This window comes from Lactuca saligna, chromosome 4, assembly GCF_052625555.1.
Source record: "Lactuca saligna cultivar CGN05327 chromosome 4, ASM5262555v1, whole genome shotgun sequence".
NCBI lineage: Eukaryota > Viridiplantae > Streptophyta > Magnoliopsida > Asterales > Asteraceae > Lactuca > Lactuca saligna.
Window position 1 is genome coordinate 326,349,878 of NC_136420.1, and position 22,011 is coordinate 326,371,888.

Sequence of the window (22,011 nt, forward strand, 5' to 3'; positions counted from 1 at the left end):
TATGGCAAACACGCCATGGTCCACCATCCTCTTATATTATTAAAGCTTATATAAATATATATAATTGTACAACTTCCACATCAAATTGCTTTCAAATCCTTCATTTTTACACTCAAAAATTAATTTCAACGAACATAATGCATCCATCCAATCAAACCATGTAAAACAATATGTCAAAAATTACCAAAGAGAAGGGCATTTTCGTCCATTGGATTTTACAATTTTAACCTTATCATAAAGTTTAAACCGATATAAATAAAAACTCTACGATAACATTAACATTTAACCCCAACAAGATCGAAATCAAAAACCACAAAAGCAAATGAAAACCATAAGAATGAACAAATTACATCCCAAAAGACGAATAATGAGAAAAAAAAAAAAAAAGATAAAAACAACCTCTTTTTTTTTTTTTATTCTTCATCTTCATCTTCCACAACAGTCGATAGCCCTCCATCTTTATCAAAATCCGGATTCAAAAACTTGGCAACAAAAGCCCATAATTTATAAACATCGCTAAAATTCGTCAAAAACCCCAAAGATGCCGTCACCACTTCAACCCTAATAAACCCACTTTTCCCATTTTGCCCTCCTCCTCCATTTCCATTCTCCATCGGTTTACAAAGTGTCAAATCCCCATTTTGCCCTCCACGCTCCAACACCCTTATATGACTAAGAATCCCAACTCCAAGAGAAATCCCATTCGCCTCCCCCAATTTCTGAACAATTTCCGGGTCAATTAATCCCTTTTTTCTGTCCCTTACATTAAATGCCACCGAAGCACCCCTTTCATATTTAATTTTCGGTCCATATATACAAACCAATGGGACACTATCCGACCCGTTTGACCCATTCGACCCGTGTGGGCCTGGAATCCGCAATTGAAGAAGTGAAGTCACAAGCCAATTGACCAAAAACCGTAACCGAAGAGTTGTTTTATTGAGGCCCAACATGTTGACATGGTCGAGATGCTTACACGAAATCTCGGGCTCACGTCTACTCGATTCCATTCCGGACCCGTAATCACCATCCGTAATATACTCATCATCTTCCTCACCGTTCCCGGGTAAAAAGACGTTTTTGCCCTCTTCTTCAATCGTAAACGAAACCCGTCTCCCTTTACTTCCGGACTCGGTCCCGCTCTCGTCCACCCCGAAAAGACGGGAACCGGAAAACCGATTCCCTTCCCGCCTTCCCAACAACCGGAATTCCCCTTCCGTTTCCCTTCGAATCGCGCTCTCTTTCGTCATTTTTGAACTCGACCCGTTATCCCATTTGCTCGTTTCCATCTCTTCCTCTTCAATTTCATGAAAATTTGGCGTGTTTTTTGCTTCGATTTCTAAAGGATCTTCTTTAATCCGATCAAGTTCTTGAGAAACCGACATTACAGCCGCATCAAATGATAACATTCGCGATTCTTGAAGCCCGTGATTCACTTCCGGACTATTCGCGATCTTTGAAGTCGGTTTAGGAGACGATAAATTCTTGTTTTTGTTTCGACCCGTGAACCAAAACGGTGGGACCGGAGACGTTGACCCTTTGACTTTATTGACCGGGCCACCACCACCACCGTAATCGGACCCTATCGGGCTTTGACCCAAATCGATCCATAACGAATTATCCGATGATTCATCTTCACTAAAAACCGGGCTTTTCATCACTTCACCAACCGAAAAACTTTCACCTTCTTCGAAAATCGTGCTCGCCCCATCTCGATCCGAGATGTTATCCGCCTCGATTTCCGTGTCGAACACTTCTCGAACTTGGGCCGATGTGTAAGCCCCGGAAAACGCGGGTAGTTGCGGGCCGGGTCGGGTTTCGGAAACGGAATCGCCGTTTCCGATGTCGTCGTCTTCGATTCCGGCTCCGGCCAACCCCGGAATCCCATCGACGGAATCACTCAAATACAAAGGAAAAACCGGGCTGATTTTGACTATTCCGGATCCCGCATGGCCCGATTGATTTTGGAGGCTTCGGATTACGGATTTTTTAATAAGAAGGCATCCGAATCCTGTTGGGTCGAACCCGAAAACCCGGTAAAAAGAAGTTATGATGAAGTCGGGTCGGAATAGAGATAACCCGAGGGAATCCATGTCTTTTGGGCCTAAAGCTCCGGCATCTAGTAACACGTGCCAGTTGTTTTGTTGAGCTAATGCCATCCATTGATATGAATATTTTGCTCCGGTGACTCTTGATTGGACTGGAAAAACAAACAATCCGACAGCTGAATCTTTTTTTTTCTTCTTTTTGTTGGAGATTTGTTTACGTAAATCGGTGGAACAGAGTTTAAGAGTCGGCCATTTGAACCACGCGCTTTGAACTTTTGCGCCTTTCTCTTTTGCGCTTTGAGCCATCCAGTTAACAGATTGGCTTTCGTGATCGAACATGGTGAGAAGCTTTTTGTTTGTGTGAAAAGGGTAAGATTCAGCGAGAAGTTTGAAAGCAGAGCCTCGGCTTACTGTGAACACAAGTCCGTATTCGCTTTCTGGGATGTTTAAGTAATCCATGATTCTGGTTTTGATATCGTGTTCGACTGTTCCTTTTTCAGCGCCGCCGTACAGGGCGTGGTTGCTTAAATTGGCGGTGATTTCTGATAAACTGAATGTTGAGGATTCCCAGTAATGAACCGTTTGAAGAAAAGAGAATAAACCGAATCCACAGTAATCGAGGCAGACTTTTGAGATGGATTCTGAGAGATGGGAGTAATCATCTGACCTTAAATGATCGATTTTTTCAGAGGATTGGTATTTTGGGTACATGGTGAGGAACTTGTTGAATGATTGATGAAGATCGGGGATGGAATCTTCGGTTTCAAATGTTCGATCGGCGGCGAGGGATGTTGCTCGGAGGAATTCCTTTTGGGTTTCGAGCCTTGCGAGAGATCGAGATCTTCCGAGGCCGTTGTCATCTTGATTGTTGTTGTTGTTGACTGCAGATTCGGAGTCGATATCTTGGGATTTAATAAGGGATCCATCTTCGGAAGCTTCTTCTAGAGCTTCTCTGAGTTTGTGTTCTTGTAATCTTCGAAGAACAGATGGGTTTTTCTTGTTTTCATCTGAGGAATTGTGATCGGTGGAACCATTTTTCTTTTTGCTTTTCTTGTCCAAGATCAGTGAGGCACAGTGAGAAATTGGTTTCCATAGTGAAAGATGCATCAAAGCAAGTTTATGAGCTCATAAGCAAATCAATCTGAGTTTTGAAAAAGGAAAGTTGGCTTATTTACACATAAAGCCAAACCCTAATTCCACTTCCGAATAAAAGCAAAAGGGAATCAACTTTCCAACATTCGAAATCGAATAATTTATCTTAAAAACCCTAATTCGGTCAACACAAATCAAGCCCCAATTCCAAATGAAGAGCACAAATCAAAGATGAAATGTCAGAGAAGAACAAAGTTGAAATTTGAGAAAAACAAGAAAAGAAAAAAAAATCTCAAGAATAGAAAGGTCAATGCAGCTGTCTACAGAAATATCACGAAGAACAGGAAAGACGAGATAATAAAGCCAAAAAAAACCCCACAACGGATTTTATAAAACCCAGAAAAAAGGACCCTCCTCGAATCAAGATTCAAGAAAATTCCAAGCCCTAGACGCAGAACATAAAGGTAAAATCAAAACCCTAGATCCGGAACGAAGGAAGAAGACGGGTCAAAGGGGGAAGAAAAAACCCTAATTTCAGAATCAAGATATCCTCAAAAAAACCCCAATTTTAACAAGATGAGAGACTGAATTAAAGCAAACCCACCAGATCAATTGCTCATTTACTTCAAAACATACCTCTCTATGATTGATTTTGATGTTGACGATGACCTACTACTGTGTGTATTTGTGTGTGTGCCATTGACTCTTTCTGGTGCTGTAGCTATTAACTCCACAATGCGAACTTCAAAAACACTTTTCTTATTTTTCTTTTTTTCCTGGTTTTTATCTTCAAAAAAATATCATGAGGTCCACCAAGTGGGATGACTCTTGGCTTATTTTAACCAACACCCTACTGACTCTCTTATTTATTTGTTTTTTAAATTCATTTTAACCTTCCACTTTCATTTATAATAATTTAAAATTCAATAAACACTTTTAAGTTTTAATAATAATAGTTATTAAAAGTGTTGGATGCAAAAGTCAATTATACTTATGGAAATACAAATGGGGTTAAGAAGTTTTTGTTAGTAAAAGTCTATTGTGATCATGAAACTAGCAAACATTATGCTTTTTTTAAGCTTTGTACTTTGACTTCGAATTTTGTTTGGTCAAAGACTTTTACAAAGGAAAAAAGAATTTATAGAACAATAACTCAAATAAAAACTCAATATAATTCCAAACTAAATATGTCATTATTTAGTATCAAATATCTAAGATACTTTATGATAATAAGATTTTATTTTTAACTTAATGTCTAAACCTCAATTATATAGGGTTTATAACTTTATACCAATTATTTACGTATAGTAATTTTAGATTAAAATTTTGGTGAAAAAAAACATGTCTAATTACATCATTCATTTTTCAAAAATTAATAAAAAATTATCAAATCATCAAAATAGCTATGAATTTTGCACATGACATCTAAAAAAATATGACATTTGCAAAATCATCAAAATAATGTTGTTGTTGTTTTTTTTTTTTTTTTAATGATTTTTGTGGTGTCAACTTTTAACAACCTATTTTTTTTTTCAAATGAAAATTTTCATTTTTGATTATCCAAACACATTACCATAAATTACAAAATCCAAATATAATTGTTTTCAAACTCATATCAATTACAACTTTTATTTTAAAAACATTAGAGTGTCCTATAAACGTCTGTTAGAGAGTGTACGCCGCGTCATCAAGTCTTGCCCTTTCCCTTAGGCTCCGATGTACCTGAAACAAATCCACAACCTATAAGTTAATGTTTAGTGATTCCCCCGAGAGCATACCCCACACACAATCCACATATCACATATCATATTGGATATAAAAGCTATATATACCACATAAGTCATGCATACATAAACCTGTAAGGATGTCGTGGGCTCCCCTCAGGGTCTTATACCATCGTGCCATGGGCTACCCCACATGGTCTTTACCTAGGAATGCCATGAGCTACCCACATGGTCTTATATCCAACTGCCAAGGTTTCCCCCGGGGTCTTCCATGCAATAACATACATAATCAACTAGTATATCATATATCACAGAAATATCTATCATACTACATGGTCTTATATCCAATTGCTACGGGCTCCCACAGGGTCTTCCATGCAAATATCATATAATCACTAGTATACCACTTAGCATAAAGCTAACTATCATACCACATATCTCTACAACAGCTAGTGTACAACATAACCTATAATGGGTTGGCATTGGTGCCTTCGACCCATTGGTATGGTGAGGAGGCTCACCTCTCACGAATGTTGAACTGACAAGCTAGAATTAGATATGTCCCTCATGCTGTTCCAACTCAACTGCCTGTAAGCATCATAAGATGGACTTGTCATAATCCCAAAATTACCCTCCAAGTCGACCTTGGTTAATGTCAAGGTCAACAATCAAAGTCAGCAGTCTATGTTGCCTCAACTCGTCGAGTGCATCTAGCGACTTGTCAAGTTCCTACTAAGTCCAAAAAAACATGTTCAAACCCTATCCAACTCGCAGAGTTGTTTCATCGACTCGACGAGTTCGCTTGATATCCAGAAGGCGGGGAAACCCAAACCGACTCGTTGAGTTACTAGGGCAACTCGCCGAGTCCCCTTCATGTTGCTTGTTGCGATGATACATCGAATACAGGGACTCTAGGGCTTAGATCTGAAGCCCTAAGGTGTCTAGAAGGATAAAGTTTCCAACTTTATCCTCTAGAACCGTTCCAAATGCTCTAAGGCCCTTATCAAAGGTTGGAAAGCTCCAAAGCTTTGTCATATGGTCCAAAACTCTAGGGATTTGAAATCCCTCCTTTCCAAAAGAGTTTATAGTCCTCAAAACATTCCAAAGATGGAGGATTTATGGACATGCATGTCCAATGCACGTCCTTAAATCAATATGGCAAAAAAAGGGAAAAATGCCTTAAAAACCCTTGCATGGCGTTCTTGCTTGACCAAAGGCTAGATCTAGCCCACCTTGGGACCATTTTGATCTAGAGATCCATAAAGTTGCAAACTTTATGAACCCCATGCATGCAATCAACAAGAAGGATAGGAAATGAAGAGTAAACACAAGATCTAACCATATTCTAAGATAAAAATCGAATCTTGAACACTTACTGCAGTCCACAAGATGGTCAAGCTCGATAGTAAGGGCTTGGTTTGCTGGATCTTCTCTTTTTTCTCACTATCTTCTTCTTCTTAAGCTTCAAAAGTCACTATAGCTCACAAAATGAAAGAGAATGGGGATTAGGGTTTAGCACAAACGTTTGTAGGGTTTGGAGGCTGATGGAAGGTCAACCTTAAGGCTCTTGAGGAGATTATATAGGGTGCAAACCCTAAAATTAGGGTTTTGTCTTTACAACGCCTACTCGTCGAGTCAGCCTTCCAACTCGTCGAGTAGGGTGTAGATCCCGTGTCCTTGAAATGTCCTCTACTCGAAGAGTTGGACTCCCAACTTGCTGAGTCCACGCACCAAAAACCCTAGAATTAAATAATTCAAGTAATACCTGGAACAGGTGTTACACAACTAAAAAAGGCTTTATATATGTCTAAAAATCTTCATTTTCGTCTTTTTACAAAAAAAAAAATTGAATAATAAAAATTCTCTTTAGCTTATTACAAAGGTTACGCTTTTAGGTATTTGAAGTTTGTAAGTCAATGAAGATAAAACAAAAAATAAAGATGAAACAAAAGTTCTCTCAGCTTATTTCAAAGGTAACGTTTTTAGGTATTTGAAGTTTATAAGTCAATGAAGATGAAACAAAAAATGACAAAATTATAATCTATAATCATATACCAACTCTAAACTACACCTTGAAAAAAACCACATGTTAATCTGACTTCAAACAAATTAGATATGCATGTTTTAAAACTTTTACTGAAAAAAAAAACTTAAAATTCCCAGCTTTGATATCCAAACTTTGAGGACTGTAAGTTAATTAATATGAACCCAAAAATAAATAAAAAAATTATAGTCTAAAATAAAGTACAAACTATAAACTACATTCTCGAAAAAACCTCATGTTAATCCAACTTTAAACGAATGAGCATGTTTTAACCTTTCATAAAAACTGGTTCCTGTTCTTAAACCCGGTTTACCCGGACCTGAATGACCCAAACCCGAATTACTCGGAACCCGGATAAATCTATTATTTAAACCCAAACTGGCTCTATATATTTCGGTTCTAAAGGTTTCGTTATGCTTTTTCTGGTTTTAAATCTCATATGTGCACAGTATTATCCTCATAGGAATATTATTTGCAATTATAACATTATAAATAATAATCGACTTAGAATATATATATATATATATATATATATATATATATATATATATATATATATATATTGTTGCCACATGGAAATTTTAGTGCGTTGTTAGCCACCCTCGAGAGGCTGTGTCTAATAAGCACCCGAGATATCACGCTGCAAAGAATAGAAAAACACTAGGTTAGAAAGCTATAATGAAAGATGGAGCCTGATATTTCTCTCCAATTTCTAAGTTAGGCATCATTTTGGAGTTATATTGTAAAAGCGTTGGAAATTGTTTACCCTTTAGGAAGGATCAATCTTCCTTTTATAGTTGCGCTTTTGTGTAGTTTATAATCTCTCTATTTGGGTCTTGCTTTGGCCTGTGGTCTCAGGCAATGTTCTAAATAAGGTAAGGCGTCATTTGACGACAATGTCAACCCTCGAGCTTTGTTGAGATGTAGCGAGCTACGTCGTTTGTAAAGCGTGACTTAAGACGACAATTTTGTATATAATTAATAATTATACATACATACATACATACATACATACATACATACATACACACATACGTACGTACATACATACATAGATACGTATATACATACATACATACATACATACATACATACATACATACATACACACATACGTACGTACATACATACATAGATACGTATATACATACATACATACATACATACATACATACATACATACATACATACATACATACTCTACTACTATTCATTTTTATATACATATGTGACTTAAGGCGATATCTTACCAAAGCTAGGCGGTAAGTACAAGCCTTAGAACCATGACATGTCATGACGAACTTTTAAAACCGTGGTCTCAAGGGTAGGATTTATTGATAAAATAAGTTTGTCTTTTTTCGTGTTTCATGGGATGTATCTTTAATACTTTATGTAGACGATGTATTTTATATAACAACTATGCTCAATATGCCGTAATGAGGTGAATATCGACCCTTGTCGTTCATGGACTATGACCTTTCTTTAAGTCGTAGCATTTGTCCATCTTGTTTATGTATGGGCCGGTGCCCAAACCACACGATATATATATATATATATATATATATATATATATATATATATATATATATATATATATATATATATATATATATATCAAACAATGATCTAGTTTACTTTTATTTGTTTGTTTGTTATTGTTTTTGGATGTTAATAAGAAAATGAATGTCTAATTTTTGAAAAATAGACAAATATTTTGATTTAGTATACCTGACAATCGTTCTTTTAGTCTCGAAAAAACGGTTCACATGAACCTACCCATATATATATATATATATATATATATATATATATATATATATATATATATATATATATATATAGAGAGAGAGAGAGAGAGAGAGAGAGAGAAAAAAAGAGAGAGTTAGGTTCATATATAAACCTTAATTATTGTGTGAATGTGAGAACCTTAATTTTTGCGGTTTTGTTTTTAGCCTAATTATAGAACAACCGAAGCACAATTGTGATTTACATGAAAATCACGATCTTTATATATTTATGATTAAAGTTCTTAAGTTTTATCAACCATTTTACTTCTAGGTTCGAGCTATCAATTTTGTGAAATATGACATTTTAATAATTTATTAAGTTTTTTTTTCCAACAAAGTAGTATCTTGAACAATTCATGTCAATTATAGCAATGTACTTTCAAAGTACATTGCTATTTTGAGTTTTCTTGCAAAATATGACATTTTAATAAGTTCTTCAGACTTTTATTTTCTAGAAACCAAAATAGCATATCAACTATAGCAGTATACTTTTGAAGTAATTGATTATAATATGATTTTTTACATTAAAAATTTAATTATTTTTGTAACCGTGGTTCAAATTTAAGAATGAGAGAGAGATAGAGAGTGAGAGAGAGTTAAGTTCAAATGTTTTCAATAAGTGTGCATCTAAGGACCAATCAAAATTTAAGAATATTTTAATAGTTAATAAATAGTAAAAGGGTATGATAGTAATCTAACACTATTTAGTTATAGTATGCATTTTAAAACATTTAATATCTCCTAAAAATAGGGAAATCGGTTTTAAAATCCTTTTATACGTCTTTTTCATCTCAGTAACCCGACACCACCATTTTTCCTTAGCCGTACATCACCAACACCTTAGGCCACATGCTCATTCAATCGCCGTCCAAAGAATCTTGGTTACCCTCTTCACCGCCACTGCTACACCACCCACTACCATTCCCCTGTTATCTACTGGTGCGATTAACTTACACCAACGTTATCTCCGATCCGTTTAAATAATTCTTTTTAAATTTCCTTTGCTATGCGACTTATGCTTCCCGTCAGCGACACAATGAGGAAAAAGAGGATGAACCAGGTGATTTTTTTTTAATTGGCTTTGATTTCTGATTCGACTTTATATTTAACGGTTACAATTTCATGTTTCACCTTTTTTGGAATTCAATTTTGGTGTGTTGTTAAGATTTATGATTATATAGGTTTTGTTCAATTTTAGGTTTTTTTTTTGTTAAATTTATAAATTGTTGACATTTTTATGAAGGTTAGTTTGGTTTAGTTAATTTAGTTTGTAATTCTAAATTATATCAGAGTATTTGATCGATTATTTTATATGAATATTGATTGTTGGTTTTTGAAAAATTCAACCAGACAAGGGATTCAAGATTTGCAAGTCAGTGGAAAAATGCTACTGCGATTAACACAATATCATTTAAGTTATTATATATTAGCAAATTTTGATCAATATAAAATTAAAGTTTGCAAGTTAGTGAAAGAACTCTTTAATATATTTTACATTTTCATGAGAACTCCACATACTGAACTCCATATTCAATATCTGTAATAAGTGTAATTTAATTATCATAATGATGATACGTGTTTGTATCACTTCTATAATTTTACTTTTGATGGTCAATTTTTTTCTATAATAACTTTTGCAATCGAATTTTAATGTTTTATTATAACCTTGGTAATCCATATCAGTATAACTCAAGCATCATCCATGTTCTTGTAAATTTGTCAAATCTATTAGCAAGGAGTGAATGGAATGACATCTAGCTTAAAACTAAAAAGACATATGATTTTGCCCACCAGCTGTTTGTTAAAATGCTTGAATCAAATATTTTATCCATTCATTTGCACATGATGTCCACTGATAAGTCTTCATATCCATTTGAAAATTAGCTAATGTAGTTTTGTTAATATAGTATGTGTTGGTCTAATTGTAACGCCCGGGTTTTCAGGGCTAAGCATTTTTGTCAATGTAATAGTCTAGGTCAACTATTGTAACTCTTTTTGAAGTAATAAATATGAAATATTTGAGTATTATGTGAATTATGTGTGTTTATGTGTTTATTATTTAATTATAAATGTATAATTAATAAAGAATAAAAATGAGCGTCAAAATTAAAGTGTGAGATAATCCCGATATCTCTACATAAAGTTGTAGAATATGTCTCAAGGTTTCCATGCATATAAAGAATGCCGAAATCCGAGCTATAAAGAAGAAGTTATGGCCCGCCGAAGTTTTACGGCAAAACCGGCACGACACCGGGAGACGTAAATAGTGAATTTACGATAGAAGACTTTTTAGCCTTAGCAATCTAAACAAAAGTCGTAGAATATGTTAAACTAAGAACATCGATAAAAAGAACGCCCAAATCTGACTTCGTATGAAGAAGTTATGATTTTTCTAAGATTCGGCTTAGCAGTGCACGGCCTGAAACTCGAATTTTAGTTCGAGCGGTTTTTGGCTTACGCAACGTAAATGAGAGTTGAAGATCTCATTAATAGGAAATCAACGGTAAAAAGACAGACAAAAACAGAGTCCGTATGTAGAAGTTATTAATTTTACGCAGACGTTTAACAGTATAATCTCCTTGTACTGTTAAATTTAAGATCGGTCGAGAATTAGCTGACGGTGTCAAAATGAAAGTTGTAGATCTTATTATTACCTACGCGTGGATATAAAGAACGTCAAAAACGGAGGTCGTATGTGAAAGTTACGGATTTTAGAAGTCGGAAGTGTGCTGTGCGAAAATGGGTGATGTGGCACAATCTTGGCCATTGCTTTCTCCCCAAGGCTTGCCACCAGATGGTGACATGTGGCACCAAGTTCAGCCACATTTCACCCTATAAATACCACCTCTCCCACCCTCATTTTCTTCACACCTTTCCCATTCTTTCTTCTCTTTACTCTCTCTCTCTCTCTAGAACCTCTCTCTAGCCCCGAAATCCCCCGAAAAGCCTAGGGAACCTCCCTAGCACGAGGCGGAAGCCCCGGAGTGCTCGAAGGCTCTGAGAAGAAGAGCTTTTCGGCTCGGGAACGCTGCTCCAAGCAAAGCCCGGTTTTCTATAAAACCCGCTGTAAGTGAGCTACGCCTACGCTATTTTTAATATAACTTTTATTTAATTATAGTAACGTTATTAGGAACTTATAATAAATACTTGGGCTATTATTATGGGTTATATAAGTATTTTTTTTGACGCTTATATAATAATAATAATAGCTAGACTATTAATTAGTCTCGACGAATAATAAACTAAACTCTAGTGGTAATAATACTAGGTTTCGTCGAAGAAAAATTCTTTTTAAGAAGCGAAGCGCTGTCTGAGTTCGGAATCACCACCTTTTCCGGTGAGTGCATAGTTACCTTCAACTTACACATAGATATGAAGTATTTTATATAAATTACGTGCTATGTGTGCATATTATCTGAATACTTGCTATCTATGCTAGATGAACGTTGTTATACATGTTTTCAATGATTTAAACTGTATATGTATTTTATATCTACGAAAATGTTGGGGTAAAACATGGGTAGATGTAATAGGTGATGTGTGATAAAATGATGAGAGGCCTCGATGTTGTTGTTGTTGATCCAGTCATCTAGCGGAGTATAGATGACGACCACGGACTCTTCTAGACAGTCCAGTGGAACACTAGCAGGTTCGCAACCTATAGGTGTTGTGAACGATGTGTTCACCGGTGTACTCCATCCCCCACATGGTTGCCTATTAGGACATTTATTGCTGAGGAATCCCCTTAGCAGTAGTGTCCGTCCCGATGATGATCCTTAGGCTAGGTCCCTTATGATAGGTGTTTAGGGACGTAAAGTGAGGATAACGGGAACGGGTAATCGGGTTATTGTTGATTGATGAAATTAATAAACTTATTGTGGGTTGAAAACCCTATGTGCTCACCAGGCTCCCAAGCCTGACCCACTCAGTTTTATGCATTACAGGTAGTGGCGCATGAGCATAGGTGTGATGTTTTGGACGAGGGATTACGGATATAGGCCTGTAGATATGAAATAATGTAGTAAGGCTTATATTGTACTGTTTATACTTTTGATCTGTACGAACATGACATCCCGAGTCTTTTAATGAAATACATTTCTATGGAAATGCTTTTGATAAATCTTTATCATATTATTGTTTTGGGACAAATTCCGCAACCCTTTTATTAAAAGATAACTCTGATTTTGAAATAAAGTATAAACAAAACCGGTCTTTTCTGGCCGTGATTTTAGGGATGTCACAGTTGGTATCAGAGCATTAGTTTAAGCGAACTAGGAATTTGTAGGATTTCTAGACTTAAACTTAGAATGCTAAGCGATGATTGTGAGGTGTGAGCACTAGCTTATTTTAGGAATTGTGCCTAAAATGCTTTTATGTGCTAAATGTTTTATGCATGATATGCTGTTATTTTGTTCGGGATCTATGGTCTGTTGCCGACCGGATCTGGAACCTTATGTGTTTAGGATTCTAAACGTACGACTACGATATTAGAACTAGCATGTAAACGTTTCGGAGTGATAAGGACGATTTAAAACGTCTCTCCTAAATAAAGATCTAAATCCACCTTATTAGGTATATAGATCAAGATGGTAAGGACCCGTAGCGGAAACGTAAACGCAAATGGGAACGGACACCAACCCCCCGTGATCGAGCAAATACCAGTTGTGGAAGCCGCTGCCAGACCAATAACGATGGCCGGAGTGCAAGCGATGATCCAGGCAATGTTGGATCGTCAAATGGAGGAAACCAGGCGTTTGCTCCAGCAAAATCGAGAGGAAGCGACTATTCAGCTCGAACAGCCCGAGTTGAACGAAGGGCAGACTGAAGAAGGAAACTACAGTGGGACTATTGGTCAAGCCAACCCACCGATAGTTAGGCAAAACCACCAGGATGGAGGAAATGATGGACGTGGATGCAAATACAAGGATTTCATGGCATCCAAGCCACCGAGTCTATCCGGAAGCCCGACGCCGGTGGAAGTCATGAACTGGATCTCTGAGATGGAGACAATGTTTGAGAGTTGCGAGTGTAGCAATAGGCAGAAGACTGCTCTTGCAGTTCCTCTATTGAAATCTGGAGTACTAAGCTGGTGGAAGCTATTAGCTGATTCAATGCCCAAAGGTGAAGCAAGCAAAATGTCGTGGGAGGATTTTCTGGTACAGTTGAAGATGCAATACTGCTCTGAGCAGGATCTTCTGGAGATCAGCAACGAATTCCAGAATCTGAAGAAGGGAAGAATGAGCGTTACTGAATACGCTGCAAGCTTTACTGAGAAAATGAAGCTTGTTCCTCACCTCGTCCCAACTGAACTCTCCAAGGTTAACAAATTTGCCCTCGGATTACCAGCGGACTTCGGCCCAATGGTCAAGCAAACTACCACTTTGAAAGCTGCCATCTGGGCTGCTAAGAATGTGGAGACCCAGATACGAGAAAAGGGTCTAGAGAGAGCGGAAGTGGGAGAGAAACGGAAATTTGACGGATCCTCGAGGTCCGGTAAGAAAGGTAGATTCTCGAAGTCTAGTTCGAGAGGAGGAGGATCAGAAGCAAAGTGGTGTGACAAGTGCAAGAAGAAGCACTCTGGGAAGTGTGATGGAGGGGTCACTTGTTACAAATGCGGAAAGCCTGGGCACTATGCTAACGAATGCACTCTTAACCAGAAGGCCTGTTATGGGTGTAATGAAGAAGGGCACATTTTGAAGGACTGCCCGAAGAAGAAGGAGGCAGGAAGACCCAACATACCACCAAAGCCGAAGGCGAGAGCCTTCCAGATGACGCTCGAGGCTGCAAAGGAGGCAGCAGACGTCGCTTCAGGTACCTTTCTTGTAAATGGTTTGCCTGCAAATATACTGTTTGATTCTGGAGCCAACTACTCCTTTGTGTCGCATAAATTTAGTGCGAAATTAGCATTACCTGTAGAAAAACTTGATAACGCCCTAATTGTAGAAGTTGCCAGTGGCAAATTCGTACCTGTTAGTAATCGTATTAGGAACATCGTCATTGACCTAAACGGAAACGAATTCCAGGAGGAACTATTACCCATAGAGTTAAACGGTTTCGACATCGTTTTGGGTATGGATTGGCTTAGCGCCAACGATGCCGAGATATTATGCCGAAAGAAGATAGTTAGGATAAACCCACCCGGAAAGGAATCATTTATGGTGTACGGGGACAAACGCAGAGTGAGTTCTGGAATCATATCCTTGATGAAAGCTAGGAAATGTTTGTCCAAGGGATGTGCATCGTACTTGGAATTCGTAATCGATGCTAAGAAGGAAAAGAAAGAGGTGCAGAATATACCGGTTGTGTGCGATTATCCGGAAGTCTTTCCCGAAGATCTTCCTGGATTACCACCTGATAGGCAAGTAGAATTTCGTATAGACTTATTACCAGGAACAACACCGATAGCAAAGGCACCTTACCGATTAGCACCGACGGAGATGAAGGAGCTCATGATGCAACTTCAGGAGCTGTTGGATAGCGGTTTCATTCGACCTAGTTCATCACCCTGGGGAGCTCCGGTGTTATTCGTGAAGAAGAAGGACGGAAGCATGAGGATGTGCATAGACTACCGAGAGTTGAATAAGGCAACGGTGAAGAACAAGTATCCATTACCGAGGATTGATGATCTATTCGATCAGCTGCAAGGTTCGAGCTACTTCTCAAAGATCGATCTTAGGTCAGGATATCATCAGCTGAAGGTGAGAGAGCAGGATATTGAGAAGACTGCATTCAGAACAAGATATGGACACTACGAGTTCTTGGTTATGTCGTTCGGACTAACCAATGCTCCCGCAGCATTCATGGATTTGATGAATAGGGTTTGTAAACCATTCCTCGATAAATCTGTGATAGTGTTCATCGACGACATTCTCATTTACTCGAAAAGCCAGGAGGAGCATGGCAAGCATCTACGAGAAGTGTTGGAGGTGTTAAAGAAGGAGAAGCTTTTTGCAAAGTTCTCCAAATGCGACTTTTGGATACGGGAAGTCCAATTCTTGGGTCATGTTGTTAACCAAGAAGGAATAATGGTTGACCCTGCGAAGATCGAAGCTGTAATGAAGTGGGAACGTCCGAAGAATCCCACGGAGATTCGAAGCTTTCTAGGATTAGCCGGATATTACCGACGATTTATCCAAGGCTTTTCTTTGATAGCTGCTCCATTAACAGCTTTGACCCATAAAGGAGCTACGTATACATGGAGTGAGAAACATGATGAGGCGTTCGAGAAGCTAAAGAAGAAGTTATGTGAAGCGCCGATACTTTCTCTACCCGATGGAGTCGAAGATTTCGCAGTTTATAGTGATGCATCTGGAGTCGGGTTAGGTTGTGTTCTGACCCAAAGAGAAAAGGTGATAGCATACGCATCTCGACAATTGAAAGAGCACGAAAAGAACTACCCCACTCATGATCTGGAGTTGGCAGCGGTAGTATTCGCCTTAAAGATATGGAGGCATTACCTCTACGGCACGAAGTGCAAGCTCTTCACTGATCATAAGAGTCTCCAGTATCTCTTTAATCAGAAGGAGTTGAACATGAGGCAACGACGCTGGCTAGAACTTCTCAAGGACTACGACTGTGAGATACTTTACCACCCAGGTAAAGCAAATATTGTTGCTGATGCTCTCAGTTGGAAAGTCAATCTTGAAAGAAGAAGGCCAAGAGCGTTAAGAATTGAAGTCGTCTCGATGATTGTGGAAAGTATCAGGAAAGCTCAAGAAGAAGCCTTAGAAAAGAATGACCGAAAGGAAGAACGTTTGGGAAAAACGTTAGTGTTCGGTACGAACAGTCGAAGACTGAATGTATTCCAAGATCGAATTTGGGTACCTAAGACGGGAGGAATAAGAGATCTTCTAATGGAAGAAGCACACAAGACCATGTACTCGATTCATCCCGGTAGCACTAAAATGTATAAGGACCTAAAACCCTACTACTGGTGGCCGATGATGAAGCTCGATGTTGCGAAGTATGTGGCTGAGTGCATAACATGTGCGAGGGTTAAGGCACAACATCAAAAACCGTATGGGAGTTTAGAACCCTTACCTGTACCCATGGGTAAATGGGAAGACATCACCATGGATTTTGTGACTAAACTGCCCAGAACGAAGAATGGACACGACATGATTTGGGTAGTCGTGGATCGTTTCACCAAGAGTGCACACTTCATAGCCGCCAACGAGAAGTGGTCTATGGATAAGCTCGCAAATGCTTACGTGAAGGAAATTGTAAGACTTCACGGTGTCCCTCTTACGATTGTGTCAGATCGTGATAGTCGTTTCACGTCAAGGTTTTGGAGGAGTCTACAAGAGGAGTTGGGTACAAAGTTATGTTTGAGACTGCTTACCATCCGCAAACTGATGGTCAGAGTGAAAGAACGATTCAGACGTTGGAAGACATGCTGAGAGCATGTACCCTCGAATTCCAAGGGAATTGGGACGAGCACTTACCTCTGGTAGAATTTTCCTACAACAATAGTTTTCACTCGAGCATCAAGATGGCTCCTTATCAAGCCTTGTATGGGCAGAAGTGTCGTACGCCGTCTTGTTGGCTTGAAGCCGGAGAGAAGCAGTTTATGGGCCCCGAGATAGTCCATGAGACTGCTGAGAAATTGAAGGTGATTAGGGAAAGAATGTTAGCAGCTCAGGATCGTCAGAAGAGCTATGCCGACAAGAAAAGACGACCGATAAACTTCGAAGTTGGGGATTCCGTTTTACTTAAAGTCTCACCGTGGAAGGGACTTATACGATTTGGGAAACGAGGAAAGTTGAGTCCAAGGTTTATTGGACCATTCAAAGTTCTTCAGAGGATTGGGAACCAAGCTTACAAGCTGGAATTGCCCGAAGAACTCAATGGTATTCATAACACCTTCCATGTGTGTTATTTGAGGAAATTCATGGGAGATGTTCCCGACATAATTCCAATCTCGGAATTAAGGATGGATGAGAATAAAAGGCTGATCGAAGAGCCTGAGGCAATTATTGACCGTAAGACTAAGAAGTTACGACGCAAGATGGTCGACTTGGTGCTAGTCCGATGGAAACATTCGAATGGGCCGAATCTCACTTGGGAAACAGAGGATGACATGATGAGTCGCTATCCACATCTGTTTGCTGATGCATGATTCCGGGACGGAATCATCCTAAGGGGGTGAGAATTGTAACGCCCGGGTTTTCAGGGCTAAGCATTTTTGTCAATGTAATAGTCTAGGTCAACTATTGTAACTCTTTTTGAAGTAATAAATATGAAATATTTGAGTATTATGTGAATTATGTGTGTTTATGTGTTTATTATTTAATTATAAATGTATAATTAATAAAGAATAAAAATGAGCGTCAAAATTAAAGTGTGAGATAATCCCGATATCTCTACATAAAGTTGTAGAATATGTCTCAAGGTTTCCGTGCATATAAAGAATGCCGAAATCCGAGCTATAAAGAAGAAGTTATGGCCCGCCGAAGTTTTACGGCAAAACCGGCACGACACCGGGAGACGTAAATAGTGAATTTATGATAGAAGACTTTTTAGCCTTAGCAATCTAAACAAAAGTCGTAGAATATGTTAAACTAAGAACATCGATAAAAAGAACGCCCAAATCTGACTTCGTATGAAGAAGTTATGATTTTTCTAAGATTCGGCTTAGCAGTGCACGGCCTGAAACTCGAATTTTAGTTCGATCGGTTTTTGGCTTACGCAACGTAAATGAGAGTTGAAGATCTCATTAATAGGAAATCAACGGTAAAAAGACAGACAAAAACAGAGTCCGTATGTAGAAGTTATTAATTTTACGCAGACGTTTAACAGTATAATCTCCTTGTACTGTTAAATTTAAGATCGGTCGAGAATTAGCTGACGGTGTCAAAATGAAAGTTGTAGATCTTATTATTACCTACGCGTGGATATAAAGAACGTCAAAAACGGAGGTCGTATGTGAAAGTTACGGATTTTAGAAGTCGGAAGTGTGCTGTGCGAAAATGGGTGATGTGGCACAATCTTGGCCATTGCTTTCTCCCCAAGGCTTGCCACCAGATGGTGACATGTGGCACCAAGTTCAGCCACATTTCACCCTATAAATACCACCTCTCCCACCCTCATTTTCTTCACACCTTTCCCATTCTTTCTTCTCTTTACTCTCTCTCTCTCTAGAACCTCTCTCTAGCCCCGAAATCCCCCGAAAAGCCTAGGGAACCTCCCTAGCACGAGGCGGAATCCCCGGAGTGCTCGAAGGCTCTGAGAAGAAGAGCTTTTCGGCTCGGGAACGCTGCTCCAAGCAAAGCCCGGTTTTCTATAAAACCCGCTGTAAGTGAGCTACGCCTACGCTATTTTTAATATAACTTTTATTTAATTATAGTAACGTTATTAGGAACTTATAATAAATACTTGGGCTATTATTATGGGTTATATAAGTATTTTTTTTGACGCTTATATAATAATAATAATAGCTAGACTATTAATTAGTCTCGACGAATAATAAACTAAACTCTAGTGGTAATAATACTAGGTTTCGTCGAAGAAAAATTCTTTTTAAGAAGCGAAGCGCTGTCTGAGTTCGGAATCACCACCTTTTCCGGTGAGTGCATAGTTACCTTCAACTTACACATAGATATGAAGTATTTTATATAAATTACGTGCTATGTGTGCATATTATCTGAATACTTGCTATCTATGCTAGATGAACGTTGTTATACATGTTTTCAATGATTTAAACTGTATATGTATTTTATATCTACGAAAATGTTGGGGTAAAACATGGGTAGATGTAATAGGTGATGTGTGATAAAATGATGAGAGGCCTCGATGTTGTTGTTGTTGATCCAGTCATCTAGCGGAGTATAGATGACGACCACGGACTCTTCTAGACAGTCCAGTGGAACACTAGCAGGTTCGCAACCTATAGGTGTTGTGAACGATGTGTTCACCGGTGTACTCCATCCCCCACATGGTTGCCTATTAGGACATTTATTGCTGAGGAATCCCCTTAGCAGTAGTGTCCATCCCGATGATGATCCTTAGGCTAGGTCCCTTATGATAGGTGTTTAGGGACGTAAAGTGAGGATAACGGGAACGGGTAATCGGGTTATTGTTGATTGATGAAATTAATAAACTTATTGTGGGTTGAAAACCCTATGTGCTCACCAGGCTCCCAAGCCTGACCCACTCAGTTTTATGCATTACAGGTAGTGGCGCATGAGCATAGGTGTGATGTTTTGGACGAGGGATTACGGATATAGGCCTGTAGATATGAAATAATGTAGTAAGGCTTATATTGTACTGTTTATACTTTTGATCTGTACGAACATGACATCCCGAGTCTTTTAATGAAATACATTTCTATGGAAATGCTTTTGATAAATCTTTATCATATTATTGTTTTGGGACAAATTCCGCAACCCTTTTATTAAAAGATAACTCTGATTTTGAAATAAAGTATAAACAAAACTGGTCTTTTCTGGCCGTGATTTTGGGGATGTCACACTAATGAGGTCTTTATTTTATCTATTTTAACTTTGCTTATGGTTAGTTATTCGTTAAACATGATGATTTAATCTGATTTCTTTGAATTAATTTCATACTCTTTAAGAATATTCAAAACCATTATGGGAGAATGTTTTTTTGATAGCTATTTTTGTCAAGTTGTTGTAATCTCTCTTTCTCACAAAAAAGGTTGGGAGCACGAGAACAAATCTGACCTCTTCAAATATTATGATCTAAGGCTAATATAATTTATAAAAGTCATTATATGAAATTGTAAATTTCTAAAAGTCATGGGATGAGATTGTAAATTTTTAATAGACTAAAGGGTAATATAGTCATTAAAGGTCAGCCTATTTTTGTCAAGTTGTTGTAATCTCTCTTTCTCTCTCCCTTATCTTTCACTCACGTATTTCAAACCTTTAAATCTTAATTTGAGTCGTCACCACTCTCAATCGGGCGACCATATCCACCTATCCCACACCGCATAAATCCTTCTAACATCACCACCACCACTTGTTTGACCATCAACACCACCAGACCACTAGAGGACCACTAGTAACCATCGACTACCATGTTCTGTAATGATCAACTAACCATCAATTAACTCTAACCTCTCACGTCAACAGGCGCTACTGCTTTTTCTACCCTTAAGTAGACAACTGTGGACATATTTCAGTTTCTGGCCTTTCTATTTTCTGGTTCTGTTTTGCATTTTGGCTTGATTGCTTCTTTTTTATTCATATGATTGCTTCTTTTTTTTTTCGTCGACTTCTTGTTCTTGGGGCTTCCGATTTTGGTTGTCTACAGTTTTGGTCAGGTTTGGGTTTTCCGATTTTGGTTGTCTACAATTCTGGTCAACTTTGGGTGACGAATACAAAACCCCAACATAGCCTCCAACATGCATCTTTCCCTATTACTGTCAGGGCTTAAACTTATATGTTCTTTAGGAACAGGTGCCAAGTGAGGTGAGTTGTAAAATTCGCAATATCACTTTACTAATACTATGGGGGATTTTAAAGTTAGTGCAGTGGATAAAATCAAATTTTAGATGAATAATGAATGAAAAGCTCAAAACCATATATATGAAAACGGACCTTTTCATTACACTAGAAGACAAATTTTTTAAGAACACCTTGTTGCAACCTATTTCTTCAATATATAATGGAAATATTCAAGCTAGAATCATGGAATCTTCTCTGTTTCCTCTTAATCTGTGCAGTTGGAAAGAAATTATGTGAAAAAAAACTATTTATGTAATATTTATGTGTTATATAAGCTTGTAAAAATATATAAATGAAGTTATATGAATAAGACTTTAATCATAAATAAATAAGACTCTAATCATATATGAATTGAATAATATGATTTTTTTCATTTATGATTATTATGTATTTTCATCTTTGTCTTCTGTATTTTATTCCTTTATGATTAAAATTGTAATAGATTTATGTTTCTACATTTATACATTGAAATCCAAGATTTTCTGAAATGTAATGTTGGAATGATCGTGTTCAAGAAAATACTATAAAGTAGAAATGTTGAAGGCTTATTTATCTATGATTATGGAATTCAATCGCAAAGTGACTTATTCATTTATGAATTATAGAATAATAGTTAATTATTGTATTCATGATTTTGTTTGAGTTGTATTAATTTTGATTATAGGGAAAATAGTTAATTAGTATATTGTAATTTTGTTTTGTATTATTCATTTATGATGAGATGTATAATTTACTTATTTATGCAATGTGTTTTATTCATTTATAATTATGATTTTATTGAAAACTTTTTATCTAAAAGTTGTGTTTTATTTATTTATGATTATAATATGATTGTAACGAAATCTT

At 37.6% G+C, this 22,011-nt stretch overlaps 1 protein-coding gene across 1 annotated transcript; it reads right to left on the bottom strand.

Annotated features, from left to right (window-relative positions):
* Positions 1 to 252: 252 nt before the first annotated feature.
* LOC145044076 (uncharacterized) lies at positions 253 to 3,935 on the bottom strand. The gene has a single exon (XM_078992883.1). It carries the CDS (start codon positions 3,153 to 3,155, stop codon positions 414 to 416), a length of 2,742 nt encoding a protein of 913 aa, XP_078849009.1. The 5' UTR covers positions 3,156 to 3,935; the 3' UTR covers positions 253 to 413.
* Positions 3,936 to 22,011: the final 18,076 nt, after the last annotated feature.